The sequence below is a fragment of the Aspergillus bombycis genome, assembly GCF_001792695.1.
Source record: "Aspergillus bombycis strain NRRL26010 chromosome Unknown contig00068, whole genome shotgun sequence".
In the NCBI taxonomy this organism is placed as follows: domain Eukaryota; kingdom Fungi; phylum Ascomycota; class Eurotiomycetes; order Eurotiales; family Aspergillaceae; genus Aspergillus; species Aspergillus bombycis.
The window spans coordinates 35026-47986 of record NW_019170070.1 but is presented as its reverse complement, the minus strand read 5'-3'; the positions used below and the strand labels follow the sequence as shown (position 1 = coordinate 47986).

The 12961-nt window shown below is 45.6% G+C and overlaps 5 protein-coding genes across 5 annotated transcripts; 2 read left to right on the top strand and 3 right to left on the bottom strand.

Annotated features, from left to right (window-relative positions):
• Nucleotides 1-1380: 1380 nt before the first annotated feature.
• Nucleotides 1381-2314, bottom strand: pmp47 (putative peroxisomal membrane protein Pmp47; the record flags this gene model as incomplete). Its single annotated transcript, XM_022534274.1, has 2 exons — nucleotides 1381-2128; nucleotides 2193-2314. 2 exons carry the CDS (start codon nucleotides 2312-2314, stop codon nucleotides 1381-1383), a joined length of 870 nt encoding a protein of 289 aa, XP_022387273.1.
• A 1479-nt stretch (nucleotides 2315-3793) lies between these two features.
• On the bottom strand, nucleotides 3794-4759 carry ABOM_007144 (Rab family GTPase YPT1; the record flags this gene model as incomplete). Its single annotated transcript, XM_022534273.1, has 4 exons — nucleotides 3794-3988; nucleotides 4096-4323; nucleotides 4380-4427; nucleotides 4490-4759. The coding sequence occupies 4 exons, from the start codon at nucleotides 4757-4759 to the stop codon at nucleotides 3794-3796; spliced, it is 741 nt and encodes a 246-aa protein (XP_022387274.1).
• Nucleotides 4760-5696: 937 nt separating this feature from the next.
• Nucleotides 5697-9047, bottom strand: ABOM_007143 (M1 family metallopeptidase; the record flags this gene model as incomplete). Its single annotated transcript, XM_022534272.1, has 13 exons — nucleotides 5697-6291; nucleotides 6352-6564; nucleotides 6633-6981; nucleotides 7062-7074; nucleotides 7142-7212; nucleotides 7268-7478; nucleotides 7536-7561; nucleotides 7616-7732; nucleotides 7790-7907; nucleotides 7969-8190; nucleotides 8252-8676; nucleotides 8755-8924; nucleotides 9013-9047. The coding sequence occupies 13 exons, from the start codon at nucleotides 9045-9047 to the stop codon at nucleotides 5697-5699; spliced, it is 2565 nt and encodes an 854-aa protein (XP_022387275.1).
• A 708-nt stretch (nucleotides 9048-9755) lies between these two features.
• ABOM_007142 (TFIIH/NER complex subunit SSL1) lies at nucleotides 9756-10547 on the top strand (the record flags this gene model as incomplete). The annotated part of the gene is made up of 3 exons (XM_022534271.1): nucleotides 9756-9982; nucleotides 10054-10389; nucleotides 10460-10547. The coding sequence occupies 3 exons, from the start codon at nucleotides 9756-9758 to the stop codon at nucleotides 10545-10547; spliced, it is 651 nt and encodes a 216-aa protein (XP_022387276.1).
• Nucleotides 10548-11794: 1247 nt separating this feature from the next.
• On the top strand, nucleotides 11795-12544 carry ABOM_007141 (DUF5572 domain-containing protein; the record flags this gene model as incomplete). Its single annotated transcript, XM_022534270.1, has 2 exons — nucleotides 11795-12069; nucleotides 12193-12544. The coding sequence occupies 2 exons, from the start codon at nucleotides 11795-11797 to the stop codon at nucleotides 12542-12544; spliced, it is 627 nt and encodes a 208-aa protein (XP_022387277.1).
• Between the last annotated feature and the right edge of the window lie 417 nt (nucleotides 12545-12961).

Genomic DNA, 12961 nt, shown 5'->3' with positions numbered 1-12961 from the left:
CCGATGTACATACTATACGACCAGTAGTACGTACAGAGCACTTTCATGTGATATCTACGCCCACTTTTTGCATCTATAAAAAGAAAACTAATTTTCCACATACACAAAATGACAGTCGAACATAACTCCCTGTTGCACTCTATCAAATCAATACATACGATGAGGAGAATTCTTTGCACCTCATATTCTCATATTAAACATAGATAGGAAGAAAATCTTTGAAGCCCCTGATATACCCTATTTAAGCAGAATCTTCTAAGTTCTAGTATAATAGAATTAACTACTACCTGCCTGAGTACCTGTCTACCTGACTGTCTAGCCACTTATCTATCTATTTATCTGCCGAAACGCTTGTTCGGTCTACTTAAAAGTCTAATATTTCTTACTTTCTATATCTTCTAGAGGGCGTGCCGCGACCACGTGTACGATCCAGGCAAACACACTCCCAACAGGCCAAAAGGTCAGGTAATCCTGAATCTACGATTCAGAAATCAGAATACCTTGGATCGCACCTATATAGTATACCGCCGTTATACCAGCCCTATATAATTGGTTATCTTAGTAGATAAAGCTATTTAATTGGTAGTCCTAGGTCTAGATCGCATTGAATAGCTAATTTAACAAGATTAGTATATACAGTCTACAGCTAGTTAAAAGCTACGTATCTACTAAACAAAATATTTACCTAGTACTAGAACGTAGTATTATTACTATTATTCCTATTCTCAGGCTCAGATTGGCCAGAAGAGACATAATTATCAAGAAAATTGTCTGTTTTAAATAGTATTTTTAATAAATACTAAGCTGTGTTCTTTTATCATATTATATCATGGATATAGAATAGATATACTTAAAGGGGATTCACTAGCGTGTTTTTCTAATTATCTAACTTGCCTACCTTTTCTACCTAGATTTAACATGAGGTCCAAATGACAATTCCCTTCGTGTAACGGCGGTATACTATATAGGTGACCCCAGGGCATTCGGGATCGTTGATCCCGAATTATCTGAACTTTTGGCCTTGTGGAATACAGAGCCCTGGCTGTATCTCTTGCATTTCGATAAACCAGGACTGGTGGTCCACAGCCTCCAAGTACCCAATATAATAGCATACCATGCCCTAAAAGTGAAAAAGGAAACACTTAAGAGCCTTGAAATATTCTTCTCCGGTTCCAAAAAACCTTTCTCCCTGGGTAGCTTGCCCGCTGCTAGCTAACATATCCTCTACTTGGACACCCGGTTCCTCCTTCGGATAGCTACCATTGTATCATACAAAACATCCTTGAATGCGAACAGGAATGCTGCAGTAATCGCACTCTGTGTCACCTTCGGGCCAATGCCTGTGGGAATATTAGCTTGAGCACTATGGAATCTTGCCAATTAAGGTCGCAACTTGCCTTTATACAGTCCCACATATCCCTCCTCCTTGATGATTCTCTTCAAGCTGCCGTTCAAAGTTTCCTTCGGGCCGTCCTTGCTAGCAACATGCATCCGACTTTTGACCGTTATATAGGGGTATGTGATGGACGTGGCCAAGATCTTGCCTAGAGCACCAAGGTAGAACGCATCTTTCGGCGTCATGCGCCTACGGCGTTCCACTACGTTCTTTAACTGCTCAAAGATGGTATATTGTAAGATGGGGTTAATCACCAAGACGAGAGCCGGCAGGACGCCGGCAAAAAGGGCCTTGGGACCCTCCTGCCGGAGCAGGTCCAGGAGAGTGCTGATCGTCGAGGCCTTTGTTTTTTTGGCAGCACCCGGCAATGCCGGTTCGTCTGACTCGGATTTTCGTGCTGTCATCCGGGTATTCACAACCCAGATAGGGTTAGTGAGCAGTACTGTTGCACTTCCGGCAATGGCCCCAGCAATCATGGATTCCGCGGTTGTAAGCTTTGTTGAGGCTCGAGCAGCCTTTGCAGCAGCCTTCTCGAAGGCCGAGCGGGTCCATTCATACCAGTAATAATAGACAAAGTTGGTTACGCTGATGCCAAAAAGCGCTGACTCAAGACCTGAATACAGTCCACTAACCCCTTCCCGTTGAACGATACGGCGGATGGCATCAGTCGTCGTTGAATGAGCACGTTTAGATTCAACTTGCGCCCTTGTTGAAAGTGTGATTAAGGGGTAGCTATAGATCAATGGGTGTTAGCCGCTATTTAACTCTCTAACAAAAGCAGAACTGGAGTATGTACGTCAAGATCATGGAGAGGATTCCACCACCAGCGCCAGCTAATGCATGCGCTATATTGTCACTTTGCTGGGCTGCAGTCGCTGTAACAGCCCTCTTGTGTTCTTCGATCTTTGCTTGAGACATGGTACAGGAGGAATTTGCGCGTGCTAGTTGGAAGGTGGTATTTGGGAGTATACGCGTTGATCCAATTTAGTAGGGGGTCTGGTCAAATACCAACAACCCTAGTGTGAAATATAGAAGGAGCGAATGTGACTGCCAGCTCGGTTTACTAGCAGAATTAAGATACTGAAGAAGCGATATATCAACTGAAAATGAGATAAGGACTGAATATGTAGGCAGAATTAGGGGAAATTAGCCGTTGAGTCGCGAGAATGAATCGGCTTCTTGAATGGAGATAATGGTTTGCATGACGTTTGCCGAAACCTGTGCCTCGGCTTATTTGTCTCAGATGCCCTTCCATTTCCCCCCTCATCGGCCGGAAGTAGCATAAGTATATATTAGATTATCGAACATCAGTTCCCTACAACTGCTGAAACGATTCACTTACCTACTCTAACTAAATATAAAAGATAGTACATCGGGGCGCCCAGACTTCCTGTGCATTTGCTGTGCATCCACATTTATAAGACTGTCAAGCACCGCACCTGAGTCTCTTAAACACTTGCACCATGAATTTATGTGAGAGTTAAGACCGAGGTCCAGTCTTCGCAATTAATTCTACAAATGAATCTGTTAATTCGTCTCTGTACATACAGAGTACACTAGCTGCCAATGTTCGCCGAGTGTGCGATCTTCCTTTACATGCATGTGACATGATCTTCCCAATGAACTATCATATGATCATTTAACCCCGTGGTTTTCGCGCCTGCTGACAGGAATATCAATAATAATCATCGTTCTCCTTCACGGAGTAGCCTGAACCATGAGAGGGTCGAAGCAACATGGTCCCCTCCCCCCAAAAATCTATAACTATTTCAGTTTATGATTGTAGTACTGGCAACGTATCGACCGGTATATTTGAGGTCGATAGAGAATGTCAGAACGACTCTTGTATATAGATGATACTTCTTAATCATCGTATTAGCTGGCTATGTTTTCATCAGATGGGGCTTACTAGACAAAGACTAAAATTAAATTATTTCCAGAGAATTGCTGGGGTATATGCTAGCTACTGTGTGCTACCACCCAACAAGCATGTTCTCCGAACATTCAGGGTCTTTTCCATTAATTTGTTCCTGACAAAATCGCAAGGAATCCAACCTACTAATAAGATATGGAAGAAACTAATAGTGAAATGCTGTAAAGGAAATCACAAAAGGAGCAGCGTGTAGCAAAGAAGGGGGGGGAAGGGGCAATAAGGGTACCAGCAATATGAGCACATATAAAGACAATCGCAGGCCGTCTAAAGCATTGTGAAGGATTTGAAATGATTCCCAATAATCATCTCGAGCTTGAAAATAGCAAAATTTCCGCAATGCCGTCTACGCCGTTTCACGTTTCAGATAGAAATGTTCAGTGCCAAGGCGCAGTTGTCAAACACACCTCCCTGCTTCATACCGAGGTGGCTAACGTAGCACTGTGAAACACGACTCATTGGTTCGATTAGCAGCAACCACCTGCAGACCCAGACTGAACACCCTGGCCCTGGCCAACCTGCACAGTCGGCTTGTTGTTGACAGTGGCGGTACCCATACGCTCCTTAATCTGCCTTGCCATTGTCAAGAAGGCTTGCTCGACGTTCGAGGCATTCTTAGCCGAGGTCTCCAGGAATGGTATTCCAAGGCTATCGGCGAACTCCTTTGATTTCAAACAACATAAACGAATTAGCCTCCGTTCCGACTGCCGAAAAGGGCAAGGTTGTCCGTTCCAAAGGGATAGGGGAAGAGGTAAAGATAGATGCACACCTTTGCCACCGTGTACTCCACGACCTTTTTATCCTCCATATCACTCTTGTTACCCACAAGCAGCTTGTTGACACCCTCGGTGGCATAGCGATCGATCTCCTGGAGCCACTGCTTCACATTGTTGAAGGAATCCATGTCAGTAACATCATACACGACACAGATACCATGAGCGCCTCGATAGTAAGACGACGTAATGGTGCGGAACCGCTCCTGGCCCGCAGTGTCCCACTGGAGATCCTGTTAGCTACGTAAGAACATTCATCTGTAGTGGCATTTCTCCCTACAATCTGAAGTTTCACTGTCTTGCCATCAAGTTCGATTGTCCGGATTTTCTGTTATCTAGAGGTCAGTACCAGTACAAGGGATGTGCTTGCCCGAACAACGGTATACGCACGAAATCAACACCAATAGTGGATATATAGCTCTCTGTGTAGGTGTCGTCTGCAAACCGAAGTAGCAAGCAAGATTTTCCGACACCGGAATCTCCGATAAGAAGGAGCTTAAAAAGATAGTCGTATCTAAGTAGATGGTTAGGATAACAGGGAATGAGAAGTAGGTCGTCCGTTGGTTTCCACCAAAGAGGATGGTAGGTACTCTGGTTATTGCCCAACAAATCAGCGAGGTTGAGAAAATAAAGGGGGAGAGACGCAGGGAGAGAGACCATTATAATGCAGACAGAGTGCAATACCCAAGGCCTCAAGAAGATGCATCAATATGTAGGCTAATAGAAGACTTACCACTCAGGGTTCATGATGGACGGTGTAGGGGGACCTGTTGACAAATGAAAGGCACTTCAAAGAGGGGAGACGAAAGAAAAGAGGAAAAAAACAGAAGTCGTCTATCAGGCGAAAGATCAAACAGCGGTAGCAGCAGAGAGAGAGGAAAAGAAGTGTTGCCTGGAAGTGTTAAGTTCGATGAAGTCGGCCGTCGTCTTTTGAAATGGCGGTTGCGAGTTGCTGAGTAGTGCAGGAGAGCAGACGAGCCCAGCGTGCAGGTTCCCTTGGTTTGTGACCGTTTCACGTTTCGCCGGGCCCCAGACACAAGACCCGATTCGGTCTAGTTACTCCAATCAAATGATAAAGTTTCCCTGAAATACTGTGTGATTTGTCTGGATTCTTACTACCATCCATACTATGATATTTTGGCATTGGCTTCTTCTGCTTTCACAACCCCCGCTATTGTACGTGATATCGCTTTGAATATTATGGAGGACTGTGCCACTACCACTGATTTTTCACTTTTGTTCATTATTGTTCCCTCCTGCAAGTTCATACAGATACAGTACTAACTACATGTGTGAACCTACTCATCCTGGGCATCTTCGGCTGATACTGCCAGGTGCCTGATGATTCCACATTCCCTTTATGTACTAGCGCACTGATACAACTGATTCTTCTTGTAAATTTCTAGATGCTTAGGTCCCAAGTCTCATGAACGGCCAATCCAATAGGCGGTGAAGAAAAAGGGAAAGAAAACAAAAGACATATAGTTTCAGGTATACTAGTTAGGATCAGTAGAATAGGCCCAGTATAATATAATGATGATATCCTGGTTCATCTTCACACGGCAAGTTGGCAACAGACCGCTTTATTCCTCGACAATCAGGCATAGCCATGAGCCTGGAGCCAATCCAGAACTGATTTCTCATCTCTATCCTTATAGCGTGCATTCGTCCGAATGCTATCCGCAACAATAACTAGCGCGCGATCATAGGCACTTGTATCCCTGTGCTGGAAGAACGAAGTAATATCCTCCCTAATGCTTTGGTCTGCGAACTTAGAAAGGCCCATTCGTACAAAGCGCTCAAAGACGACGTTATTTGCCGACAGGCGAGCCTCAACCGCACCCCAGTTGTCCTTCATATACTCCCAAAGTAGACGCCGCACCTTCGAGTTCGCAGCCAAGGAGACTGCGCCATTGTGTACGTCTTGGATTGCCACTTTGTCCGAGAATACAAAGTCTAGGTAATCCTGGACCAGCCCAGCATCTTTGGTGCGTCCAAGGGCTGCTAGACAGATTTCTTTTCCATCGACAGAGTCCGTCTTGAGATACTCTTCTTTGACAGAGTCATATTCATTGAAACCGCCCTCCGAGACGTTGATGCCGAAGATGACTGAACGCAGATTAGTGTGGATTGCATTCTTATCTTGGCCCGTAGTCCAAAGCCCGAAACGTCTTTTCGCTTCTGCAATAACACTGTGTTATGGTGTTAGTAAAACTAAGGAAGAAGAGTTGGGGAGATGGGGCAAGGCTTACGTCTTATCGCCTGCAAGGCCGGCCATTCCGATAAGAAGTTTTCGTAGCTGAACAGTAAGATATTCCTCGCCTGGTTTGAACTCCCAACCAAGACGGTGGACAGCAGGTGATACCAACTTAAGAGCAAATGCCTTCAGTGCGGCAGCTACAGACTCATTCTGAGAAAATACTGAGCGAAGGTTTGTAAGCGAGGAAGCGATTTGTGACCACACCCTACAAAATTAATTAGAACCAGTGCTATGTATATGGGCAAACATACTGGGAAGGCACTGGGTACTGACAAATAATTCTGTTCCTCACTGAAGCCTTCAAGAAGGGCTAACAGAGAAGCAGTGGTGCCTTCACCAGACACAGCAAGAGCAGCGGCATCACCAATCAACCCAATCTTGTCTTCAGTGCTCAGTAGTTCTAGAGATTTACCAAGCTTTGCCAACCGGTCAGTCGGGTAATTCGTGCGGTAGAATCCAGAAAGATCCTTGTTGATCTTGTAAAACGAATCCTTGCCGACGCCTTGGACAGTATCAATCTTAGCAACAAGAGCACGGGAATTTACCTCCTCCAGGTTTAAGCCCGATTTGATTCCAAGCGGAATCCACCAAGTTGTTTCATCTTCTTCGGGATTTGCATCACCTGTAGAGAGGAATCGGTTCTGGCGAATGCTAATCTGGCTAGGCTCTTCTGCACTGTTATAACTGGGAAACCGATCTTACGAATCCATGGATCCTTTGCGACTTGTTAGAGAAGAATAAGAGGATATAACATCATGGCCTTGGCCTGTTTCGAGGCTTACCATAAAGCTGTTAACGTCTTGACCAGATGCTTTACTGAGCGCAGACCAAAGATCATTGGTAGTGGCATTGCCTAGAAGTCGTATCTAATTAGCAAGCACCCATCTGCTCCCACATTAAGTACTCACCGTAAGCGTGGGTCTTGAGGTAGCTAGCTACTCCCCGGAGGAAAGTATCCCGACCAAGATGATCGCTCAGCATCCTGATCACGGAGCTTCCCTTCAGATAGCTAATGTGATCGAAAATCTGGTCGACCTCAAGAGCATTCTTTACAGGCACTTCTATTGGGTGGGATGCGCGTAATGAGTCGAGTTGGAATGCTTGTTGTACTCCTTCAGCCTGTGGAATGGTCAATCCCTACTAAGATACGTTATATTTACCTCGGGCATTGCGTACGACAAACTGAGACCATATGTTCCATTCTACCCACATGCGTTAGAATGAGCCGCCGTTGGTGTCAAAGGAGAAAAACATACCGGGATAAAAGTGGTCGACAGCCAGCCATCCAACCCAGGTCGCGAAACCTTCGTTCAGCCACAGTTCGTTCCACCAATCCATAGTTACAAGATTGCCGAACCATTGATGGGCCAATTCTGATACCCTTTGTTAGACAAACTCGAGGATAACAGGCGCTTCTGAATATGGCTCACCGTGGGCAACAACATATGCAATGCGGTTCTTGTAGCGAGTATCTGACTTGCCCTCATCAAAGAGAACGGCAGTCGTTCTGTATGTTACAAGGCCCCAATTCTCCATAGCTCCCATGGCCTGGAAAAACAAAGTAAATTTCTATACATGCATCCAAGTAAGTGCGGTTGCTAAGACTCACGAATTCATGAACAGCCAGGAGGTCTGCTTTGGGCAGGGGGTACTCAATCTCGAATACTTCCGAGAAATAGTCAACAGTACGATGTGCACATTCTAAAGCGAATCGGGCTTGCTCCTTGAGACCCTTTGTCGTGTAGACACGCACAGGTATGCTTTTTCCGTTGTATCTGCGATGGGTCATTGCCTCGACGAACTCAAAGTCACCAACAGCCCAAGCTAGAAGCTGTAATAGTATCCTAATGGTTAGTCACATGCGTTATTAGGATAGATAGGTACAGACTCACGTAAGTACTCATCACGGGGGTTCTCTCGAAAGAAACTACTTTCAGACCAGGGCTACTGCCTTCTCTCTCAGATTTGACAGGCATGTTGCTTAGAGCTGTTTGGCCGTTCGGTACTTCGATCTCAAAATCAAATGTAGCTTTCAGATTCGGTTCGTCAAAACATGGAAAAGCTCTGCGTGCATCACAGGATTCGAATTGAGTGCTCAGCATAAAATGGAAATCACCATCCCTTGGGGTGTCAGGACTAGGTTTTGCAACAGGCTTGTACTTAGAACGATAAAAACCAGCCATAGAATTGTTCATTGTACCCATGAAAGCCAGGGATAGGACAATACCCGATGGTGTGATTTCTTGGGGGAATTTGAAAGTCACTCTCTCTGACTTCTGGTCATAGATTATCTCAGACGCTTGGGTTATTTTCGTCCCTACAGCAGCCGTGTGCTATGTCAGTAGTTTGGCCTGAAGTCAGGAATAGCCTTGCAATAGGATGCACCCTGACGGACCATCTTTTCCAAAAATCTCAGCTTTCTGGACCTCGATCTCCTTGGAATTCAACATAATCTCCTTGGTGGAGCGAGTGATTTTCGAGTCTATCTTGACGATGCCTTTGTAGCCCCAAGAGTCACCCAACTGCATGTCAAACAAGGAGATATCATAGTGAACCGGTTTGGCCCTATTACTATTGTCAAACATCGTTCTTGAAAACCCATACAGATAACGACATTCTCAGTTAAAGCACACAAGAGTCAAAATGGACATACACATCGGGAAGAACCTCTCTATCCTTTGCAGCCATTGCGCGGGGTTTCAGAGGAACAGCACCTTACAAACGCTGAAGGAATATCAAGCTTGATCGGACAAGTTTGCAAGCAGGAAGGCAGACGAGAAAGAGAGCGGGAAACGCGAGGAGGAACTGATGGAGGGGGAGGGGCGGAGTGACATTTGGCCGGATGGGGCGACGGGGTGGATGACAGATTGTCTGAGTAGTGGCTTTGGTCGACGCAACCATACATCTTTTCCCCCACATCTGGTTTGACACCACCTAGAACTTCTTCGGGGGGGGGCAAATTAATCTCTGTTTACGGCTACTTTTGGCCAATAGGCACATATATATGCAGAAGACTAGACCAGTTACTAGCAAAGTCTACCAATCACGCAGAATGAGTAATATTATTATAAATCTCAGGATCAAAGACTCAGAGCGGCTTTGAGGGGAGAATTTTGGAAAGGTAGAGAGAGGAGAAGAAGAAGAAGAAGAAGAAAGAGAAGGATCGTGTAGTAGTCCTCTTCCCTCAGTTCCCTAGGGTATCCAATAAGCTAAAAATTAACCAAGCCCGGAGCTCCGCCGGGAGCTTGGACCCTGTTCCGACTTAATAAGAATTTATTTATTACCTAAATTACCTAACTAAATGAGTCCCAACTACAGACTGTTCCGAAACGACTCATACACAGTAACACCAATTTACCCGAAAATTTAACCCTCCGCGCTCAACACACTAAATTCATGGCTGATTCCGATGAAGAGTATATCGGGGAAGTCTCTGAGGATGAAGATGATAATAATATTTTTCGAGGGTCCCGGGGTGAAGGGTCTGCATCCCGTGTGAAGAGGAAACAGCGCGGAGGAGCTGAATGGGAGGTCTCGAGAACCTGGGAGACATTGGTCGAGAGTGCAGATGGTACGATTAGCTCGACAGTTGAAGGGCTCCTGGAAGCTGGGAAAAGAAAAAGGTAAGCTTGAGCAATGAAGGCGACCGGAAACTGCAGGTCCAGCAAATTATATTAATGCACTTTCAACGCAGGCTTCTGAAAGATACAACGCCTTTACAACGTGGTATTATCCGTCATCTTATCTTGATAGTCGACCTATCACAATCCATGACAGAGAAGGACCTTCGCCCGACAAGATATCTTCTTACGCTACGGTACGCACAAGAGCTTGTGCGGGAGTTCTTCGAGCAGAATCCGATCTCACAACTTGGTGTCCTTGGATTAAGGGACGGTCTCGCCGTCCGAATAAGTGATATGAGTGGGAACCCCACGGAACATATTAGTGCCATACAAACCCTGAGAGATCAAGATCCGAAAGGTCTTCCAAGTTTACAGAACGGCCTGGAAATGGCTCGTGGCGCTCTATTGTGAGTATTGCCTCTCAGGCATTATTTGTGTTGAACTTCGTCTGGCGCAAACTAACATGTTTCTTTACAGTCATACACCCAGCATGGTACTCGAGAGATATTCATCATATTTGGCTCTCTTCTTTCATCTGACCCTGGAGATATTCATCAAACAATAGCCACCCTCGTCAATGATAAAGTGCGTGTGGGAATCGTAGGTCTCGCAGCTCAAGTAGCCGTCTGCCGTGAGCTTTGCGCAAAAACGAACGGCGGCGATGACACTAGATATGGGGTGGCACTCAACGAGCAACATTTCCGTGAGTTATTAATGGACGTAACGACACCTCCAGCCACATATTCCCAAAAACAGTCTGCGAGCTCGCTCTTAATGATGGGCTTCCCATCTCGCACTGTTGAAGCCTCACCCTCTCTTTGCGCGTGTCATTCAAGGCCTTCCTGTGGAGGTTATTTGTGCTCACGTTGTAGCAGCAAAGTTTGTGGTCTTCCTGCAGAGTGTCCTTCTTGCGGCCTCACTCTAATTCTGTCCACTCATCTCGCTCGGTCATACCATCATTTGTTTCCCCTGATAAACTGGGTAGAGGTCCCCTGGCAACGAGCTTCTCGCAGTTCGGTATGCTTCGCCTGCGGTATAGCTTTTCCTCCAGTGCCTACTAAGGATGAATGGCAAATGACGGAAAACCAGGTGAAAGGGATGAGCGTAAGCAGTCGCTACGAGTGTACCGTATGCGAGAATCATTTCTGCATCGATTGTGACCTCTTTGCCCATGAAGTTGTGCACAATTGCCCTGGCTGTCAAAGCAAAACTATAAACCCCAGGAAGGCTGACCTGGGAAGCCACACGGGCCCGGGCCTGGAGATAATGGATACCTCGGCGTAGTGTAAGGCGAATCGCATGTTCGAAGATTTCATTAAATACTTATGGATGACCCACTGCATAGCCCGGCGTTTTGCTTTTTTTGTTTTTGTTTGGGGGGGGCGGGGGGGGCTTCTCTCCTACGATGTCTTGATTCGCACATGTCTTGGTGTATGTTAGGCCCATTACATATAATAATTCAATGGATCTTGATCTAGATAAAGTTCTATCTAAGAATACGACATCATTGTATAGCGAAACTATAAATCCATGAATTTGCTTACTTGGGGATTGGTGCTCACTGTTCTAAATGAGGTTTCCTTAGGGAAAGTATACTCGGTCACTGACCGGTAGGAGTTACAAGTTGGTGTCATACCTCTAAGCCTCGGCTAATCCCAAATCTTATCGTCATTTTGTTAACACCTATGTACCGCAGTTCCCTTCAACAATCAGTAATCATACACTGAAAGAGAAAGGAGACTGGAGAAAGAACAAAAAAGTTTTTTGGCTCATCTTCTTCCTCTTCGGCGTGAAATCCTACTTTGATCCGTCATGGATGCTCCCCCTGTCGTCAACAATAACCTCTCTGCTAAGCTGCCCGTGGAGACAACACACAGTGCAGCTGACGACGGTAACTCTATATCAGGAACTCAGCAGGTCGAAATCGAAATATACGAAAAACTTAGATCCTATCCGTTCCACGCGGATCGCGAGTTTGCAAAAGGCCTTGCGATTATCCTCGGTCACCCGGATACCCCTGCAACTGAAACAGAGATCGGCCGCATCGACGACCTTGTCTTACAAGCCAAATGCTTCTATTTTTCAAGGTATGCAAAAAAAACAACAAGAACAATAAAGGAAGCATCAGTACATTTTAGTGCATTATGTATTGCTAGCGCTTGCAAGTGTCAATGGTGAAGCTAACCCACTATCCATTGATCTGTCAATAGAAAAGAGAAGCTCACACAATCTGTGAACTTTGCAGCCTATAAGGCGTGGTTGCATGCTGAAATCTTGTCTGGAAATGAGAACACTGGAGCCACGCCTCAGCAGCATAGTACTCCATTAGCGGACACACGTATTTCAGCGGATCATGTCAAACAGACATCCATACCTGTTCAGGAACCTACATACCCTTCCTCCTTCGCCCACATCGTGGAGCTCATCACGACTGGCCAACCAGTCCCTGGTATTCAGCAGATACCAAGCACTATATTAACAGGCCATGACACACCAAGCACTAAGCCTAGGAGGCGGAAGCCTTGGGAAAAGGACGAAGTTGGCGAAACTCCTTTGACCTAGAATCGGCGGGGGGCGGATGGAAGCCTAGGGCATGAGAACTGCTACTATTGATCCTAGGACCCTTAGGATTCTTGCGAGAAGTAGGCGACTTCGGCGATCATTAGTCCCCACCACAGAAGTAGGTATCTTTTATGAAACTTATGTCACAAGGCCTCGGACACTGATTATAGACTATTCTGGGTGTAAAATAATAGCATAGCACTAGGAATTAATGAGTGACCAGACATGGCACACAAAAGGTGAGTCTCCACACGTAATGTTGCTTGCTTCCATAAACCAAATCTCTCGCATAACAACCCACTCCTGTAGCTTTGTTTTTCTGATAAAATGTAGCTATTTCATGAAAATGCTTTTTTGTTTTGTCAAGCTGAAAGAAAGAAAAGGGCCTTAGCTTTAGATACATAGAGCATGGAGTGC